Source organism: Micrasema longulum, unplaced genomic scaffold (assembly GCF_059751315.1).
Source record: "Micrasema longulum isolate JH-2025_06_02 unplaced genomic scaffold, ASM5975131v1 h1tg000501l, whole genome shotgun sequence".
Taxonomy (NCBI): Eukaryota; Metazoa; Arthropoda; class Insecta; order Trichoptera; family Brachycentridae; genus Micrasema; species Micrasema longulum.
The window spans coordinates 1,191,266-1,211,142 of NW_028277698.1; the positions used below are offsets into that span (position 1 = coordinate 1,191,266).

At 31.5% G+C, this 19,877-nt stretch overlaps 2 protein-coding genes across 11 annotated transcripts in view; both read right to left on the reverse strand.

The window, feature by feature from the left end:
* The window catches only part of LOC148281053 (uncharacterized), a 91,878-nt gene extending 80,327 nt beyond the window's left edge, over positions 1–11,551 (reverse strand). For 2 of the 10 annotated variants that reach the window (XM_088227400.1, XM_088227391.1), the window contains exons 1-2: positions 11,324–11,533; positions 913–1,242 (exon numbers count right to left, since the gene is read on the reverse strand). In XM_088227400.1, coding sequence (XP_088083526.1) covers positions 913–1,024 — 112 coding nt within the window. In that variant the 5' untranslated portion in view covers positions 1,025–1,242; positions 11,324–11,533. Of the gene's footprint in view, positions 1–912; positions 1,243–11,260 lie in introns of all 10 variants that reach the window. The other 8 variants (XM_088227393.1, XM_088227398.1, XM_088227396.1 and 5 more) reach the window with 8 other exon arrangements.
* A 5,710-nt stretch (positions 11,552–17,261) lies between these two features.
* DCTN6-p27 (dynactin subunit 6) lies at positions 17,262–19,605 on the reverse strand. The gene is made up of 4 exons (XM_088227350.1): positions 19,450–19,605; positions 19,193–19,363; positions 18,934–19,115; positions 17,262–17,705 (listed from the first exon to the last, which is right to left on the reverse strand). The coding sequence occupies exons 1-4, from the start codon at positions 19,458–19,460 to the stop codon at positions 17,497–17,499; spliced, it is 573 nt and encodes a 190-aa protein (XP_088083476.1). The 5' UTR covers positions 19,461–19,605; the 3' UTR covers positions 17,262–17,496.
* Positions 19,606–19,877: the final 272 nt, after the last annotated feature.

Sequence of the window (19,877 nt, forward strand, 5' to 3'; positions counted from 1 at the left end):
AAAATAAATTTGAGTCATCGTCACTCGGGAAACCTGTTCTTAGAAGTATTACATACCTACATAATATTATATTTCTGTTTTTTTAATTTTTTTTATTTATTTAATTTATTTTAATTGATTGTGATGAATGTGAAAGGAAAAGGTTACGTGGTGTCATTCAACTCGAAAACACACATTTTTCCTTGATTTTATAATATTTTGACATAAAAAGGCATATTACACAATACATTTTTCAATGCTTTACTACTTACCTAATTTACTAAACTATATTTACTAGATAGAATTGTTAAACTTAAGCATAAAACAATATGTGTTTATATTAAGTCGTTATTTTTAGTTTCCTAAATCATGCAAGTAACTTTTAGCTTTGAAATTTTAAATGGATCACGTAGAGTCTTGAATACATTTTCTAAACTAAACAACCTATCCTCGCAATAATGCTTTGTGTTTTGAATACCAACGTCATATAAAAACATGAAAGAGGTTAATATATTTAAGTATGATTTCTATTTATGTGTCGGTAAAAAAAAAACAACTCTTCGCTATCGCAAATAAAATCTACCAATTTCATTGCACCAAATAAGTCATAATATTATGTCAATGCCAAGTAAAAACATTGTAAATGTCTCGTGAATATTCCAAAACTGTAAATAAAAATACCCATACAAACCCACTGTGGAAAAGGATAGCAAAGCTAAGATTTAAAAACAATACATTTAGGCAGGTCAACTAAACTGCTTTCATAAATCAAAACCCAGTGATATTTGACTTTAGGGGAAACAATTTGGTAATGTTTAAAGTTAGATGTACATTCGCGGAGGGAACAAGAACAAAGCGACAAAGCCCCGTCCTTTATTAACTGCATGAATAACATTATATTATTTATCATAATCCTGGTATTAGAGTACTTACCAACTGACGTTGCGACTCCCCAGACGCGTGTGAAAGGTTTTAGAAGCTCCCAGAACGTGGGACAAGCGCTGTCGCCATATCTCCCAAAGTTTGAGCGTGATTTTCCCTCCATGGTTGGCGTTTATCGTAGCATTTGACGTTTAGAAATCTCCGCCATTTTGAACTTTTAAACTGTTACTCTCCCAGTTTAATGATCCAATGCAACACTAATTATTTACACTAATTAAAATTTTATCAAACGCACTATTTTTTCAACAATATATTTCACTTCAACGTTTTTTGATTGTTTTAATAATTTAAATGACGCCACTGCACTTATTTATTTAATCACTTTTATGGTAATATTTTTATGTCACGAGAAAAATATTACATGAAAAATGTAGGTATATGCTCGTATACATGTATGTTACAGGTAAATAACTATTAGCCCAAGGATTGGAAACCTTTTGGTTGCTAGATAGTCTATGCTATACATATATAATGCTAATCATAGAATTCTCACAAAAAATAAGTGTGATGATAAATAAATGTGTGATCACAGGATATACATAAAATTTTATTGCACGAGGAAAACGAATCAATTAACAATATTGTATGTGCATATTGTTGTAGATAAGTGGACAGTATTGTTGACAGGCGCCGTGGCGCAGTTGATAAGACGGCCAACTGTGAAACTGGTTACCGAGGGTTTGACTCCTGACAACTGCAAGAAAAAATCCAAGAAAGATTTTTTCACAATAAGGAAGTTCATTACTACGAGAAATTGAGTATAAAAAATATTTTCTTACACGCGGTAAAGATTAGGGCATTTAATTGTATGCGGAGTTTCTCAAAAATACATGAAAAAATTAATAACAAAGATATAATTTGAAACGTCACAGGTTCTTTTGAACAATAAAACCAATCAGCATTGCTACGTGTTGTGATAGATTTCCGGTTTCCTTTTTTAGCGACAACAGTCTTCACGTGTTCTTTCCAGTTTAAGTGGTTATCTAATTTAATACCTTAAAGAAAACAGTGTGAATCTGGTTTTTACTATTTTAAAATTAATCATTATATTTTTATTTGATGGGGATGCTTGGTTTGACCGAAAAATGTTAATTCTTGTTTTCTCTGTATAGATAGGTTTATAGATGCAAACCTGGAAGACATTTTTCACTTATATCTATGGAAATATTATTCAAATCCCCTCTGAAGTCAAAAAATAATGATATATCATCCGCAAAAATATTACAGCGTGTTTCAACAATTTTAGGTAGTTCATTAATGTAAATTATAAATAGTAGAGGTCCTTAAATACTACCTTGTGGTACACCCTTTTCCACAAATTTCCAATTACATTAAAATATTTCTTGAATACGAGATATTTAGTTTGTTTTTGTATAACAACTTTTTGTTTTACGAGAAAGTGACGGAAAAACAATATTCAAATTTAGTTGAACTAAGATTTTTTTTTTGTCTCATAATGATGTCTAGACATTACAATATTTGAGTTTGTCCAAATGTTCGTAGACTAAAGACTGGATTTCACCCCCACAAATGGCCACGTAAACCAGCCAATGACAGGTCATAAGCCCTGTAAATGCCTAAACTGCCATATTCCCTTTTTTTAGGTATTCTCCATCCCTGTTGTAATTTGTTAATCTTAATGACTCCCGAGGGGGTGAAATCCAGTATTTTGTCTACGAACATTCAGACAAACTCAAATATTGTAATGAAACCAACTGGTCCAAGAAGAAGTTTAAAAATTGGAAAATTGTTTACAGGCGTTGCCTAGTATGTGAAATAATTCAGCCAGTTGAATCTCTTCACAACAATACAACAATACAAACAAGTTTCAGCTCTTTAACTTCCCTAAAATCAGCAAATGGAAGAATTGAAGAAATATGGATGTTCAAACAAAGGCAGAATGGTGAATTTTCCACAGTGTAAAGTGGCCACTTAAACCAGCCAATGACAGTTCATACGGCCTGTAAATGCCTAGACTGCCATATTCCCTTTTTTAAGGTATCCTCCATCCCTGTTGTAATTTGTTAATGTCTAGATATGTTTTTGAATGTTTGTTTTTTTGTCATTACCGCAGTATTTTTTAATGACTAATTCAATTATCGAATTCGGCTTTAGTAATACATATTTACATTTATGTGTAGGTACAGTGTAATCAACGTACGTATCAGAAATACCTACATACATAGTAAAAATAGAAACATGGTCAGCGCCGCTTAAGAAACTAAAAATATCGTTTTGGACATTGGACACAGACTAAATTAACGGTACCGACGATTCTCTCAACAAGATGAGGATAAATTCAACGTTTAGAAAAACAAATCAATTCGTTTTCTTGTCACATAAGGTCAAACAAATATTTTTAAAAATAAAGGCGCAGAAATTCTTGGCGTCGGCTTTTCAGGTTGACAACCTGCCTACATTACACAATGTAAACGGGTCAGTAACAGAATATAATCCCTCTAAATATAAACTTTCATTCAATATTTCTTCATCGGCTGTCTAAAATATGTTTATATTGATTGCTGCAACATGAAATTCAGCGTTTGTTTACAAATATGTTAACATTATTAAAACATTGTTAATTTCATTTGTTGCTGGTCGCGATTTCGTCGAAGAACACTGATAATTTGACGATTTGGCAACCCGTTCAAGTAAAAAAATTGTTTCTAATTTTATGTATTATTATAATATTGGTACGTTTCATAAACTGTCTAGTTTATGAAACATTCTAAAACTCCAGTTAACTTGATAGATAATTTTCTGTTGTTATCTTTATATTTTTAAGTCATCTAATCGGCATTCTAAACTATAATATCAAAATTATAGTCTGGCGCGAAATACTTCACATTATTATTTGGTAAAAAAAAAACAATATGAGTATTAAGTATAAACAATATACAAATACCTATACATAGCGTACCTATACTTTAGAGTCTAATTTTAGATTACACCGACTTTGTAATAAGTATGGAGAGATGTTTTAGTTAAATATTATTAAATAATCTAAATACAGTTATTTAAAATCATTTCAACTCTTTAAGTTCCCATAATATAATACATAAAATTATGCAAGTATTTTAACGTATGAATGGATATATTTAATGTGTTCTGGTTTTGTTTATTATACATGTTTACTGTTTTTATTAATTATTTATTCCAGCCATCGATAAATTATTGTAAAAGCGTCTAAAACGTATAAAGAAACACAATAAATTATGTACCCACTCGTATTTGATACGTGTTTGTTTCCCTGTGAATTTCTTATAAAAGAAAGCACTTCGAAATATTTTTGGTACATTCACATTCACATAAATCATGTAAGTTCTAATTCGCTCACAGCTCATTGAACTCTGCAGATTAACTGCGCATTAGGAAAGCATTAACCAATCGGATATATATTTTTGATTACGGAAAATTGAATTTGACAGATTTTTTCAACGAAATTCATTTGGAAATCTATCATCACTTCATTGTAGTTGTTCGAAACTAAATCAATAGTTTGATTATTCTTCTTGAATTCGGTATCTTGATTTTGATTAGATTTTAGATACAAAAACCGATTTCATACGTTGGTTTGTGAGATAGGACACAAAAACCCTCATTATTATGACCCTTTCTTCCCACAATAAACGTCTTACATTTCATCAAGGAGCCGCCTTTTATTGCTGATACACCACTTTTTTTAAAGTGCCTGTAATGTCGCCAAATCCTATATTACGATTCAAGGACATGGTCAGTACCTACTTGTTACATTAGAGTAAGCCGATGATGTATCAAGTTTTTTATTTAGACATCAAAGTGAAAGAGATCTAAAAATTTGCATTTTGGAGCACATTAAACATAAACATTATTTAAAATAATATTCCATACTACTTTTGGCCCTCAACCGAGGTTTGAAGTTTATAACCGTCTGAATATTTTGTTAATTATCGATATTGATAATTTATTTTTTTAGTAGTAAAGATATAACTCAATCCCATCACAAATCAAACACGTTTTAAAACTACCGAAATGCAAAAATTTACACTCCGCGGAACTGATTCCGTCGAGCGCCTGGCTAATATTGACGAAAACAATGGCTCATTAAAACAATGCTACCCATTTATTACAAAACAAAGTGCAACTCACGCCCTTAGATGCTTATTCTATAAGATTTAATGCACCTTATAAAATTTAATTGGACTGATTTTTTTACAATACAAAATGATTTAGCGCAATAAATCAAAAAACTTCAAGCTCTGGTTGAGGGGCAAAAGTAGTATAAAATTATTTTTTTTAATATATTTTGCTTTCCGAGTAATCCAGAAGGCAAGTTTTTAGACATCTCTCCCTAATGTTCATATTCAAAAAAATAAAAATCTCTTCAAATATTTTTTAATATATTTGAGAAAGTTGTTGGTTGATCCTAAATAGAGGTTCAAAAAATTTAGCTAACTAAACAATTAAACATCTAGAGCCTTTACCACTTACACGGATCTATTTTAAAGATCTTGTGTCCTCTTTTTATATCCGCTCATTACAAAAACATATTTGACCGTTGAATTTTATCTTTGAGATATTATTTGTATGTAAAAGATTCGCGTTTTTTAGAATATTTACCGCTTTCAGTACCGCTATCACCTCTGTATATACATATAGTCAATGTGTCTGTCCCCTTCAATCTAAATTTCCCAATTCTAAGGCCAACAGAGTATGTTAGTTCATTAGCTTGTTAGTAAACCGCAATAACAAGTCCGATCGGGAAAACCAGAGCCGTCTCCAGCTATCCACCGGCCTTTATGTAACAGTTCATACAGAGAAACCTTTTCACGTTTTTGTTGCCTGTTTCAAAGAGACCTTGATTCAGACATTTATCAAAATTATTAAAACCTATCAAAAAGAAAACCGCAGTTCATAAATTTATATAAACAAATATTCATCTGTTACAATATGTATTAGCCAATTACTTTTTAAACACGCTATTCATTTTTATATATTATAAAAATACATACATATATATATATGTAGGTACTCGCCTGTGTATTTTCGATTGACCATGAACTAGATTTATCTCAATTTTTCCGATGCGACGAGTTTCAATAACACTTCGACATTAAGAAATTTACATACCTATTATTCACAATAATTTTATCGATTTCTGACGATAAGTTTTTGGATAACATGTTCCTTCCGCATCTTTCAATATATCAACGCTGGAAAGGGAAAAGTTACCAAGCGACATGTAGCAACTTTACAGAAGAGTTTAAAAAAATGATAACGACTCTCGTGTTTAAAATTTTCATTAAAATTATGTAGGAATCATTTGTATGAATTTTTTTATTAATTAAAAAAAATACATTGGTTAATTAATAAAAAAAACATACAAATGCATTATTTTGGCGTGATTCTTACATAATTTAAATGAAAATTTTAAACACGAGAGTCTTTATCATTTTTTTCTGAAAAGTTGCTAGATGTCGCTTTGTAACATTTTCTTTCCAGCGTCGACATTTACTTCTTGATAAAGCTAGGGTTTTCTAGGACAGTGGTGCCCGTATTTTAACGGCCGTAAAGAACGGTGATGCGGTGGATAGCCGTCGTAACGTCGACTAGAGAGTGGTTTCCTAGGGAAACGGTGTTAAATGGTGTTGATAACACCGTTTTCCTAGGAAACCACACTCTAGTCACCGTTACGACGGTTATCCACCGCATCACCGTTCACTACGGCCGTTAAAATACGGGCACCGCTGTCCTAGGAAACCCTAGCTTAAGAGGTTATGCGGTAGGTAAGAATTTTGACGAATAGGTACTTGATATAGTGGGAAAAAAATAACTGCATAGCGCGGCGGCCTGATTTTGGCCAACTGAAATCGACAAAATCGATGTTTCACTGTCCCGTTTTCCGCACATAAAAACTGATTCGATTTTGATGTTTTTTTAGAAAGAGTTATAGAATTTCCAAAAATCTGTTTTATTTTTTTTTATCCTACGTTTGAAGACGGCAGATAAAACTGGGCGCTATTTTGGATTTTTGTATGGTCCTAGCTTTCATAAAAAACAATTGATCGAAAAATCAAAACAATAGAGAAGCGCCAATGGTAAATATGTATAGTGAGTAAAAAAATCATTGCTCTAGTGTTATGACACTAGATAATTTCCAGGGAGAAAATACGAGACTACGTTTGTATGAATAAAAGTGAGATCGTATTTCCTCTTATTATTATAAAAATACCACGATATTTAACTCTCCCTTGCTTTAGGGGTATCTAGGGTCCCCAGGTAGCATATTTGTTCAATACTTTTTTTAAATCATCATATTGATTTTTTTTCCTTGTCCTACCGCATAATGTTAAGAATGTATCGTAAATGTTTCAATATTTTTCAGCCGAATTGTTTCAATAATAACTCACGTTTGTCTTTGCTTTTCCCCTGCGCAAACAGCAAGCATTACGATTCATTTACTCCACAATTTAGTCATCTTCGATACTTCGGTTAGTTTGCACGTGTGCCTCTTCACTCCCAACCCCCCGCCGAACCACCCCGCTAACTGATGGCGTGACAAATTAGTGTTATTCCAAACTTAGCAGCGAGAGGAGCGCGCTTTCATATAGAATACTCTCGCAACAGTGTTTTATGAAAAAATGTACTAATTTCGAAGAAAACTGGAAACATTATGAACCAGTTTTACAATTTAAACCCTACTATGACAATCATAACAATATATATACAAGGTGTTCTTTAAACCCCGTCACATCCGAAACCATAATGATCAGTATGGGCAAGAATACATATAAGCACATTAAAAAAAATATTTAGAAAGAAGAAAATTAAAAAAAATAGAATATTCGAAAAAACAAATGGTTGCTTACTTCTGAAGGAGAGAAGCGAGGGGAGCGCGGCCGCGCTGTTGACTGTTTATCAGACTCTCCCCTCCCCCTCCTCGTTTCTCCCCTGCAGAAGTAAGCAACCATTTGTTTTTTGAATATTTCATTTTTGTAAGATTTATTCGTTCAAAAAAAATATTTTGATGTGCCAATATGTCTTCTTGCTCATACTGATCATCGTGGTTTCGGATGTGACAGGGTTTAAAGAACACCCTGTATATATTATGTACGTTTTTTAAAGTGTGTCTATAGCATTTTAGCTGGGATATTCGCGGTACCTCCCTCGGGCACTCGAGGATTTTTTTCACCTTCAAGCTCGGAAAGGTTAAAAGGTTTCACTTTTTACTACTGGTAGTAATGCGACTTAAAGGTGCACAGGGCACCGAACTGGTACACCAATTACAGCGTATCTAAATACCAGCAGATCATTTATTACATGAAAGCCAGATGTCACGCTTCAGTAGCTTTAGTTAAGGAAATTGTGGAATGCAGCAGTGCAAACTACTTTTTTTTTAGTAAACATAAAAAATATCGGGATTCATGAGTCAGAGATCTGAGATTTGAGCTCGCCTTTATTATGACTTGATTTAATTTTCTACCACAAAATTTACGCATGTTGTGTCTACATATAACACACGACATAGCACGGTAATTTTTACCCATTTCTTTTCCATCCAAGCTGCTATTCGATTAACTTATTGCGAATAACTTATGTTTGTATCTTTTGATGTTTATGGTGTTTATGTTTATGTTTTTTTAGTACAAAATTTTGAGCAATCTCTTCTTTTGACAAGTCTGTTTTTTGGTTGGCTGAAAGAGTTTGCTTTCAGCAATAAGTCTGCCAAAGTACTTATTTTTTGTACTTGAAGTTTTAAATAACTGATGATCAATATCTAAACATAACATGTGAATCTTATACCAATTTCGTATGTATTGTTTATTGTTTGTGATCCATTATAAATAAAATAAATATTTAAAAAAATATTATTTGCAGCTAGTTTAAAATTACCCCAAATTTAAAAATTTGATTAAATTATAGGTTTGAATCATAATCAGAGGTTTGAACACCCCTCTCTTTCAACATAAATCCCAGTTTCAAGCGTAGTTACTTCTGACAAATGGAGAAAAAAAAATGTAATTTTAAAGTCTTATTATTTAGAATCTTCACTGTGAAATCGAACCTAGGAGCAAGACCTATTCCGGTGCGCTAAAAGCAACACCTATTAGTGGATAAATTGAATATTATTTATTTTGAAGACATGAGTGGATGAAGGCGTTATGTCGCATTTTTTTTCTCATAAAGCAACTACACCATCAAAATTTAGCAGAAAAACGATTTTGAAAGCGAGCGAAGGTATTATTTTCTCAACAGTTGTACAGGTGTTCAAAAAGTTAACCCCAGATATCTCTCCTTTTTGTCACATGACATCTTTACCCACTCGTGTCTTCAATTACAAAGATGTGTTCAAACGATCAGAGAAGCCAAGCCAACAAGCTTCCTCATTACGTGGGTAGATTTAAATTGTGTTTTAAAAAAAAATAAAGAGCCCTTGATTCCTTTTTCTTTTTCTTTCTTTCTCTTCGTATCCTCCCCTCACCATTATTATTTTTATGTTTCACATTTGCCCAAATTTTAACGAAGAAGTTAAGTGGTTTTAGTTGTTTTTTTTTTAATTTTCTCAAAGAATCATATTTTCATCGCTACGATTTTTTTGGCAGCCTCGTAGTGTAGTGTTCAGAAAGTTTGTCTACCATGCAAGAGGTCTCGGATTCGATTCCTGACATGGCTGACATGAAATATTTATTTAAAAATGTGTTTTTATTCTAGAATATTTCATAGTCAAGTAAATGATCGAGATACGTGGCGATTGGTGTACCAATGCAGTGCCCTATGCACCATTAAGTACGGAAATGGAATGATGATGATGATTTTTTTTAGTTTCGCATTTTTTTATTACTCCGCGCGTGACATCACTAGTTGTCTTAGGTGAGTTGTCCTGATTGGTGGGTTGGCTTGCCGGAAACCGGAAATCTATCATCATTGGTTAATTTAGAAAAACTTGTGACGTCGTTCAAAGTAGTTCGTATTTATACAAATAATTTTTATTGAGGTTTTTCATACATTTTAGAGAAATTTCGCCGTACCATTAAATGCTCTAATTTTTATCGCTTGTAAGAAAACACTTTTTCTTACCAATTTCCCGTAGTACTGAACTTCCTCATTAACGTAAATAAACTGCAATAGTACTATTACTTAAACATGTCAGCAGTAAATTTGTTGCAACAAGTTGCAACAGAGAGGTAAAACATTTTTGGGAATAGAATATGGAACTTAAGGCATTTACAGGCCTTATGACCTGTCATTGGCTGGTTTAATGGCCACTTTACACACGGTTTGACATCCACCATTCTGCTTATGTTTAAACATCCCAATTTCCTCGACTCTTCCATCTGTTGACTTAAGTAAAGTAAAAGAGCTGAAACCTTTATCATGTGGGTGAGATTCATCCGGCTGAACCAATTCACCTACTAGGGCAACGCCTGAAAACAATTCTCCAATTTTTATACTTCTTCTTTTGCCAGTTAGTTAATTCAACGACGTTTGAGTACGTCCAAATTCTTGCTATTTAGATATGAATCCTTGGGAGGAAGTCCAGGCAGTCAGAAAACATTTGGACATGCTTAAACATTGTTGAAATTATCTCATTCGGTTTAAAAGTTTTAGAAATCGCGCAACAACAAAATCTTGTTTCCTGAACATTTCGTGCAATGTGACTACCGTGGTTTGTCTTTGAAGGTACAGATATACTCCTACGGTGATTTTAAATAGTCAGCCTCGTAGTGTAATGCTCAGTGCGTTTGCCTACCATGCAAGAGGTCTCGGGTTCGATTCCTGACATGGTTTATACGAAATATTTATTTATTATCCTTATATTACAAACACAAAATTATAATTTATGCAAAGTTGCTTTGACTGTCTAACTAGGGTTATTTACCCCGTTCTAAGACAGTCAAAAAAATATTTTAAAAAATAATCAATATATAGAAACAGTTATAAAGATACAGGACAAAGTGAAAAACAAAGTAAAAAATGGAGTAAAAACATAATTAAAATGTAGTAAAAACATAGTAAAAATGTAGTAAAAAAACGTAGCAAAAACATAATAAAAACAAAGTAATAAATGCAGTGAAAACATGGTAAAAACCATTAAAATATATAAATATGGATATAAAAAAAAAATGAAAAAATATTTTGATTTAAAAGGGTGTTTTAACACTAGAATATTTTATAGTCGCTGGGCTGGTACCTGAAGCGTAAGACTGATCATCTTACATTTATGTAACAAAAATGATCAAGATACGCTGCGATTGGTGTACCAATGCAATTCCCTATGCACCATTAGGTGAGGAAATGGAATTATGATGATGATGATGATTTCAAATATTTTTTGTATATGTAACTTTTAAATACCTACCTACGAAAACGTAAAAAAGTTTAAAAATCACATATGTATATAAATATTATCAAAATTACCTACATGTTTTATTTTTTTACTATTCATGCAAGAATATTAATCACACACTGTTAATTTATGCCTAATATTTTCAACTGACGATTTACTATCAAATATTCACCACTATAAACGTAGGTACCATGCTGACAAGTTTTTTTTTAGTTAGACGCAGACGAAATTTTTCGCGTTTCCCGCCAAATGTAACAAATTATCACAGCGAGGACCGCCCTGCTGCTCGCATGAAAATGTACTGAATACAAATCTGGCACATTACGAACGGAAAAGCTTTCCTTGGAAAATTTCACACTTAACTTTACTAGCTGTAAACGCGTCGTCAATCCAAAAAAGCATGTACTAAACGTTGTGCCAGCATTGAGGACAGTATTTCCGGTAAGAGCTTTTCGCGCTGTGCATCGATTTAAACGATGTCTCACTTTTTTCAGAAACGATGCGTGCGCAAATAGTTTCCATATAAACGAGAACCGAATAATATCAGTGGCGCTTAAGTATTTTATAGTACCATTTTAATTTCATTTAAATCATTCGTATTAAAAAAATGATTAGTTTTGCAATAAAATCATAAATCTGTCATACGCATTTGCATATTTTTAAACCAGTACCTACTAACACACTTTTCTACGATTTATTTGAAATATGTATTTTCAACAATATTTTTAGTTTGTCCAAATTTTTGTAGACAAGGACTGGATTCAACTCTCTGGGGAGCTGTTTATATTAACATATTACAACAGAGATGAAGAACATTTAAGAGAAGGTAATATAGATGTAAAAAAAAAAAAAGATTTTCAGGCGTTGCCTACTAAGTAGGTGAAATAATTTAATTAGATGAATCTCACCCGTATAAATAAAGGTTTCAGCTCTTTAACTTCACAAACATCAACAGATGAAAGAATTGAAGGAATATAGATTTTCGAATATGGTCAGAATGGTGAATGTTACACAATGTGTAAAGTGGCCACTTAAACCAGCCATTAACCAGCCATAAGCCCTGTAGATGCCTAGACTTCTATATTACCTTCTCTCAAATGTTCTTCATCTCTGGTGTAATATATTAATATGTGTTTTATTTATTTATTTTATTGGGTAAACAAATAGTATGTACATAAACGTTATCATTGTTTTGTATATTAGTGTAGAACACTCATGTACACACCAAAAAAATTATTTACACTTAAGACAATAATTTTAATTAAGTTACTTAAATACAACAAATGTATAAGATAATTTATCGGCTTCTCTATTTTATTTGACAAATTAAACAAGGTGATAATTTTTATTTATTCACGGAACTTTTCGAGCATTATATAAATTGCGCATTGGCGGCCTTATTGCCAAATTGCAATTTCTTCCAACCAACCACTAAATTTAAAGTTTCATTCATATAATTTAAGCTACAAAACGTATTCAATCTATAATCAAATAAAAAGCTACAAATACACATAAATAGAAATACAATATTTGTATGTAAATTAACCTAAATCAATACTATTTCTCAATGGAAACAGGGAATAAAGAGGAAAGGAGGAGAGAGTAAGGAAGAGAAAGGAGACGTTTCTTCAGACGTGATCTAAACAGAGATCTTGGAGAGTGGGTGGGAGATGATTCCACAGTCGAGCCGCATAGACACTTTATGAGTTAGAGAAGAAAGAGAAATTGTGGGTGGGTATTAAGATGGCGCGTTGAGAATGAGAACGAAAAGATAAACCATGAACTGATAAGCCTTGACATTTTCACAGAGGTATATAGGTGCGTTAGGACTATGAACAACGTCCTACCTAGGGGTTGGTCATGCGGGCGACTGTCAGAAGCGCAACCATCAGGGGGGTGCACTTTGCAAGCCCACAGCCTTCTTTTTTCTTTCTCTTCCTAGAAAATAAGTCTTGGGGGAAGGGATTTCCAATGCGTGTATTTTTAAGTCGTTCAAGTTTATTGAGTTGGTCACAACATAAATTATTTGATTTTTTTAATAACTGAATTTTTCGATTAAAATCGGTTAAGTAAATATGTTTGGCATGAAAATGATAACGATCGGCAACAAATACAATAAAACTGAAAGACGGTTAGAGATTTTTTCTAAACTATCGGAAAATGCTAAATTAGATACCCGGAACAATCCTGAAACATAATTTCGTTTTATGAAAAAAAACATTGAATTAACGGTATTTTGAGTTTGTCTAGACTTCTATATTCCTATTTATTGTGTATGCAGACAATTAGTAGAATTCCATATAAAATTTTGTTATGTATCTAAAATAAAATAAGTTTATTGGATTATAATTCTACTTTTTTTTTAATATACAAAGAGTATATTGTGACGCGTTTCGTCTTGTTGATTTCGTTTTGTAAAAAAAAAAAAGTCGAATTATAATTCAATAAACTTGTTTTATTTTGGATATATTACCAAATTCTATATTCCTTTCTCTTAAATATTATTTTTCTGTTACAACACGTTGTTTTTAATTATTTTTTAATAATGCGTTACTACCTATTTTAGCACACAATTTTTTTTTTAATAAAAAAAGTATTTGCATTTTTATGATCAACCCGAATATTTATATATTTGGGGCCATTTTCATCGAGTTCATCTCTAAATACAAACAATTTACCTCTTACCTTAATTAAGATAACAATGCATACATTGGAGGTAGAATAAAATATCATATTGACTTTGTTTCTTGGTTAAAAGGAAATGAAACTGTGTTTAGCCAAATGCTTGTAAATAAAATATTAAAATAACTGGAAAGCTGTTTCAAGTGGTATTTTTCGCTTTGAATAATATGAATGCATATTCGTTATAAAATGGATATATGAATGACATAAAGATACGTAGGCCAAATAATATGAATGTATATTCATTATGCAATGGAAATATGAATTACATAATAGTATGTAAATGTAAGGTCATATAATATGAATGTATATTTCTGTGTTGATAAGGAAAAGGGAGATAAGTCAATGAATACAGGTAAAACTCATTTTGTGCCGGTTCGATTTACAATTACGCCGGTTGGTGCCGGCGTGGGATTTCCCGGTTCGGCCGACACCACACGATAGTAGGCGCCGCGATTCTAATAGCAGACACACTTTTACGCGTAGTTTTATTGTATTACCGTGTACGCGAGACGCGAGCAGCCTATTGTGTGTGTGGAATTGTTTCCGGGTTATTTTTTGTCTTGTTTTTAAGAAAAATAAAAAGGTATTTATATTTTTTATTTGATTATTATTAAAATTAAAAGAATATTCAAATATTTTTAGTTTATGCGATAATCCTACAAGAAAGGAAGCAACAATCAAAGCAAATGAAATTGGATTTTTTTTTTTTTAATTGTGAGAATTTGATTTAGTACCGACGAACTGGCGAGTTAGTATTTATTATTAAAAAAATCATTATTTATTGTGTAAACGAATTTAAACTTTATTTATTAAATACATTTATAATTATTTTTTAATATATATATAGGATATGCATTAAATAAACATTTTGATTGTTCTTAGAACCTAACATTTTACGCCGGTGTCTCTCGGAACGGAATCCCGGCGTAAAACGTCATTTACAAATATACTATAATATGTACAAATGAGAAAGCACGAAATTAATGATCTTGGGATTGTTTTAGACTCAAAACTACTTTTTGAATCGCATATCGCATGTTTATATCTTTTTAATTTATGAAAACTTAATTGGTCTTTTTATGTTAAAAAATTGTTGTTTTTAATACTGATTTTGTATGACTGTATGTTTTCTAAATAAAATAAAATAAAATAAAAATAAATAAATATCAATAAAATTACCTCCAAAGCATTGAGCATGTTAGGTTTCATAATTCGAATGAGTAAACACTTTGATAATCCAAAGGCCCTTATTTCATTATATTATACATTTGTCAGAAGCCATTTGGAATACGCCTCTCAGATATGGAATCCCCAGTATGCCATATATATAAGTAGAATAGAAAATATTCAAAACAAATTTATAAAGTACCTTAAATACAAAACCGGTATTTCTTATGTATCTACTCTCACTGCCTCCACCTTCCATGGAATCATTTCTCTACAATACCGCAGAGTGTGTGCGGACCAACTACTGCTTTACAAAATTATGACAGGAATGGTTGACTGTACAGAGCTGCTTGGTTTAATAACAATACATGTGCCAGCCGTTTCATGTACCAATAAGTAAAACATCGTATGTTAAAAATGCTTTTTTTCGTAGGACTTTTTCAATGTACAATACAAAATTTAAAAATATAGATTACACAAACATCACTCTGTCAGATTTAAAATTTACACAAAAAATGTATTATGTAACTTAGTAGACATTATAATAATAAATATGTACATCTCCCCTCCCCTCCTTATCCTCTCTTCAAGCATTTTTGTCCTTATCCCGCCCAATTTACAGTAACTTAATGTTCTTAAAATAAATATTTAAAAAATCTTTGATTATTGAGTACATGAATATAACATTTTTAAATGTAAAAATTGTATGCATTTATTTGATATGTAATATATTTTCTTTACTAACTTTGTATACTATGTGGAAATATGTTATTAGTTCTGAGTTTATACATTATATCTGTTTGTTTACTAAAAATATGTATGTAGAACTGTTGATTTCCCAAATAAAATAAAATAAATAAATAAATATATTTATTAAATTAACTTTCTTTACCTTATCAACACAGATTTGTCATGAAATGGAAATATGAATTACATAATATGTAACTGTACAGCTATATAATGATATTATATACAGCGTACATGTATATTTATATGTTTAATGCGTTAAGCATTATTTATTCATTATTTCATACAAAAATTAAACATATCTACTCAGAGATTGTTATATAGGCGAAAAAGGTACTAGTATCTACCTACTGACTGTAGTAGGAATACATTTTTTTTAATTATTGTTTCTCCCTCCCTGAAAATATTATTAACTAAATCAAATCATTGTTATAAATATGTAGGTGAACTTTGCAACATAAATGCTTCTTGAACTTTGACGTCATCCAATAATAATCTTCTAATGAAAATTCACTGGATTTTTATAATAGACTCAAACTAAGCCAATCCCATCTAGAATATGCTTCTTTAATTTGGTCTCCATTCTATAAGACTCATATTGACTATATCAAGTCTGTCCAACACCGTTTTATAAGAAAAGTGGCATGGTTGCTCGGATTGCAAAGAGGTAATTATTCATATTTTGAAATAGAGCAATATCTTAACCTGTCTTTATGCATTTTCAAAATACTTAATGCTATAAGTGATGTCTCATCTCTGTTGCAATAAAAAAAAAATACGTTCCCAACCATGTCACCAGAAGTCAAAATCTGCTATTTATTAAATATTTTAAGAGCAACCGTTTTTATGCCCCAATGTCCGGAATGTGGAGATTAGTCGATTCGTCACATAACTTGTGATTCTTTGGGATAGATTTTCTGGCTTTTCGTAAGATCTCTTCACCACTAAAACAGTGTGGGACGAAGATGGATTGGCATGGTTTAGCTCGAAGTCTTGTGTGTTTATCGTTTTTTATGAATATATTGTATACCATTATTTTATTTCCCCTGTTTGTCTGTGCCGCATAGTTTTATTTTTGTTCAGTTTGTTGTATGTTACTTCATGTTGTAATTGACTTAGGCTGTATATATATAAAAAAAAAATATTTCATTTCATTTTTTATTTATATAATAAATATTTTTTTTTAAAAGCCAAATTTTTTGTATCATTGCCAATGTTTTTCAGTTTTGTAATTTTTAAATTACTCCGCTCATGACATCGCAAGTTGTCGTCGGTAAGTTGTGCTGCCATTTCAAAGTGAAACCCCGTAGCTGTCAAAATACACTAAATGTTGAAAAAAATGGCTCCCCATAAAATGGAAATCCATCACAACACATAATGCTATAATTGATTGGTTATTGTTTACAAGACCTGCGATGCTTCAAATTAGTTTATTTTTATTCACTTTTTTGTACATTTTTGAGAAACTTCGCAGTATGCTGATATTAATGTGTTGATAATTAAACAGCAGTTTTTAATTATAATACTTCATTGTTAATATTATATATATTAATAGATTTATATAAAACTTAAGCTTATACATAATTAAAAGCATGTTTATTTTATGACAGATTCAGAGATTTTTTTTAAATAAACAATAATTAAACTCTTTAACTATCTGGAGATGGTTTGGGGGGATGTCTCTTTACTTGTACATTGGGTTTGCGCAGTTTGTGATAATTGGGAAGAATCTTGCTTAGGAAATCTAACTGTAACATTTGAGATGGTTGTTTTTCCATTGCTTCTCTCATGATGTGGTCACTTCCGTATATTATTGTATTGTCTGCTAATGTAGCGTCTTCTAATTTACAAGCGGCACCTACAAGAAAAAATATATCACTTAACCCTTCAATGTTTATACATTGTATAAGAAAAATTGCTTTGCTTTGGCGACCCCTGCTGGGCTATTGTGGTTAATCTGCACACTCCTTACATTTAGACTTACTCTCTATTTAAATGGTAGCTGTAATGCATGCACACTAATACAAAACATAAAAATTACCAACCCAGAAATTTTTCATAAAAATATTTACTCAAAATAACTTTAATTAATTTTACAAATATTAGAAAGAATTGGTGTTTTTTAGATAGGCGTTTCTTATTTTTTGCCTTGCTTTTTATGTAAAAGGCTTACATTAATTTTATTTATTTATTTATTCATTTAAAATTACACTCGTTTAAATATTAACTAACTTATTAAGGCTTTTTAGGCTGTACCCGTGTCAAGCCATAACAATTAAAAATAAAAAATACATAGCAAAAATTAATTAGATTAAATTATAATAACACGTGATGCAATATAATAACAATCCAGAAAAACCAGGTATAAATAATAAAATTCCAAAGAATACAATGTAAAAAAATCAGATATAAATATTAAAACATAAATAATAAAAAGATTCATACATAATCAAATATACAAAATAATAGTATCTTGAAAACCAATAGAAAAATAATATAAAGGTGTCCGGTGGCAGAATTAGGTTTACAGACTTAAATAAAAAAAAAACTACACTAGATAAAGAATATTTTAATAATTATTACAAAGAAAAAAAGTGCAGTTTTTATTTCTTAAAAATTATTTTGTCCAAATGTTGACAGTCACGTCGGACACATTCTTGGAATCTGGCCTCAGTATTCCATGCCACTCATCGGAGAAGTGAGGTTGAGATGCCATTAACCTCGCGAACGATATTTTCTTTTAGTGCTGAGATGGTTGCGAGGTCTGTTTCGTAGACTTTGCTTTTGAGGTATCCCCACAGAAAAAAGTCCATGAGGGTGAGATCCAGCGACCTGGGTGGCAAGGGGATGTCACCGAAATGACTTATCAATTTGTTAGGGAAGAAATCACGAAGAAGCTCCATCGTCTCTGTAGCAGGTGAGGCGTGGCGCCATCTTGCTGGAACTCTCTCATTTTTGGCAGAAAATAATCGTTAAGCATGCGCCAATAAAAAACACCGTTCACAGTAATGACTTGCCTTCGATAATTTTCGAAAAAATGGGGTCCGATATTATTTTAATTTAATATTATTTTGGGCGATAATTACCTATGACACATCCACTCCCAACAATAACTTTAGGGCCCAGGAAAGATTTGCATTCGAAGACATTACTTTCTCCAATATGACCAGAGTACGACTCAACTCTACAACCAACTTCAAACACATTATGTGCTCCTATTATCAGAGGCTTGTGTATTCCGACTTTCTCTTCAGCATCAGGATTAGTTCTAAAATAATAAAAGTCAGAATTAGGCTCGAAACGAAATTGCAATTGTATAATGATTATAATGTTGACGTTTCTTACAAGTGCACAATAGTGGCGTATTCTTCAACGATGCAGTACTCCGAAATTATTATTGGACCGCCTTCAGCAATAATTGTTGCTCTGGGGTGAATAACAGTTCCTCCGGCTATCGTAATGTCTCCTTTTAAAACGCAATCTTCACAAACAGTGGCACCGGGCATAATTTTTACTCTAAAACAGAAAGAAAAAATATTTTGAACATACTTGAATAACAAAATTAAGTAGGATTATAATGTAATACTAAAAATATTACTGACCCCGAAGACATATTGAGATTACAGAAATATATACTAGTTAATAAAAAACACCAAAACAAAAGCAAAATGATAGCAAACAAAAAATGGTAAATGACAAATGAGAATGACAAGTTACACAAAACACAAAAATGACAAGTGACGAAGTGACAAGCGACACACATTGTATTTCTATGGAGAACGTCATGGTAAATAAAAATTGTCTATGGCTCAATTAAAAATGTAAAGTTATTCATTTACACACACAATCTGACACATCTGCGTTATTATTCCGTAATAAGTAATGTTTTTTATCAGCTATTTTTTTTAAATAATGTAAAGAGCTGGTTACAAATGTTTTTCAAAAAAATATTTTTTGTCAAAATATTTATTTTTTATTTATTTACAATTTTAAAAACCCCGTTAGGGTTACATTAGAAATTTTATGTTGT

Coding starts and splice junctions, on each gene's coding strand:
- DCTN6-p27 (XM_088227350.1), bottom strand. Junction 19,116..19,192: donor TACGCCACTATTGTGCACTT/GTAAGAAACGTC, acceptor TTATTATTTTAG/AACTAATCCTGATGCTGAAG. Junction 17,706..18,933: donor TGGGAGTGGATGTGTCATAG/GTAATTATCGCC, acceptor TTTTTCTTGTAG/GTGCCGCTTGTAAATTAGAA.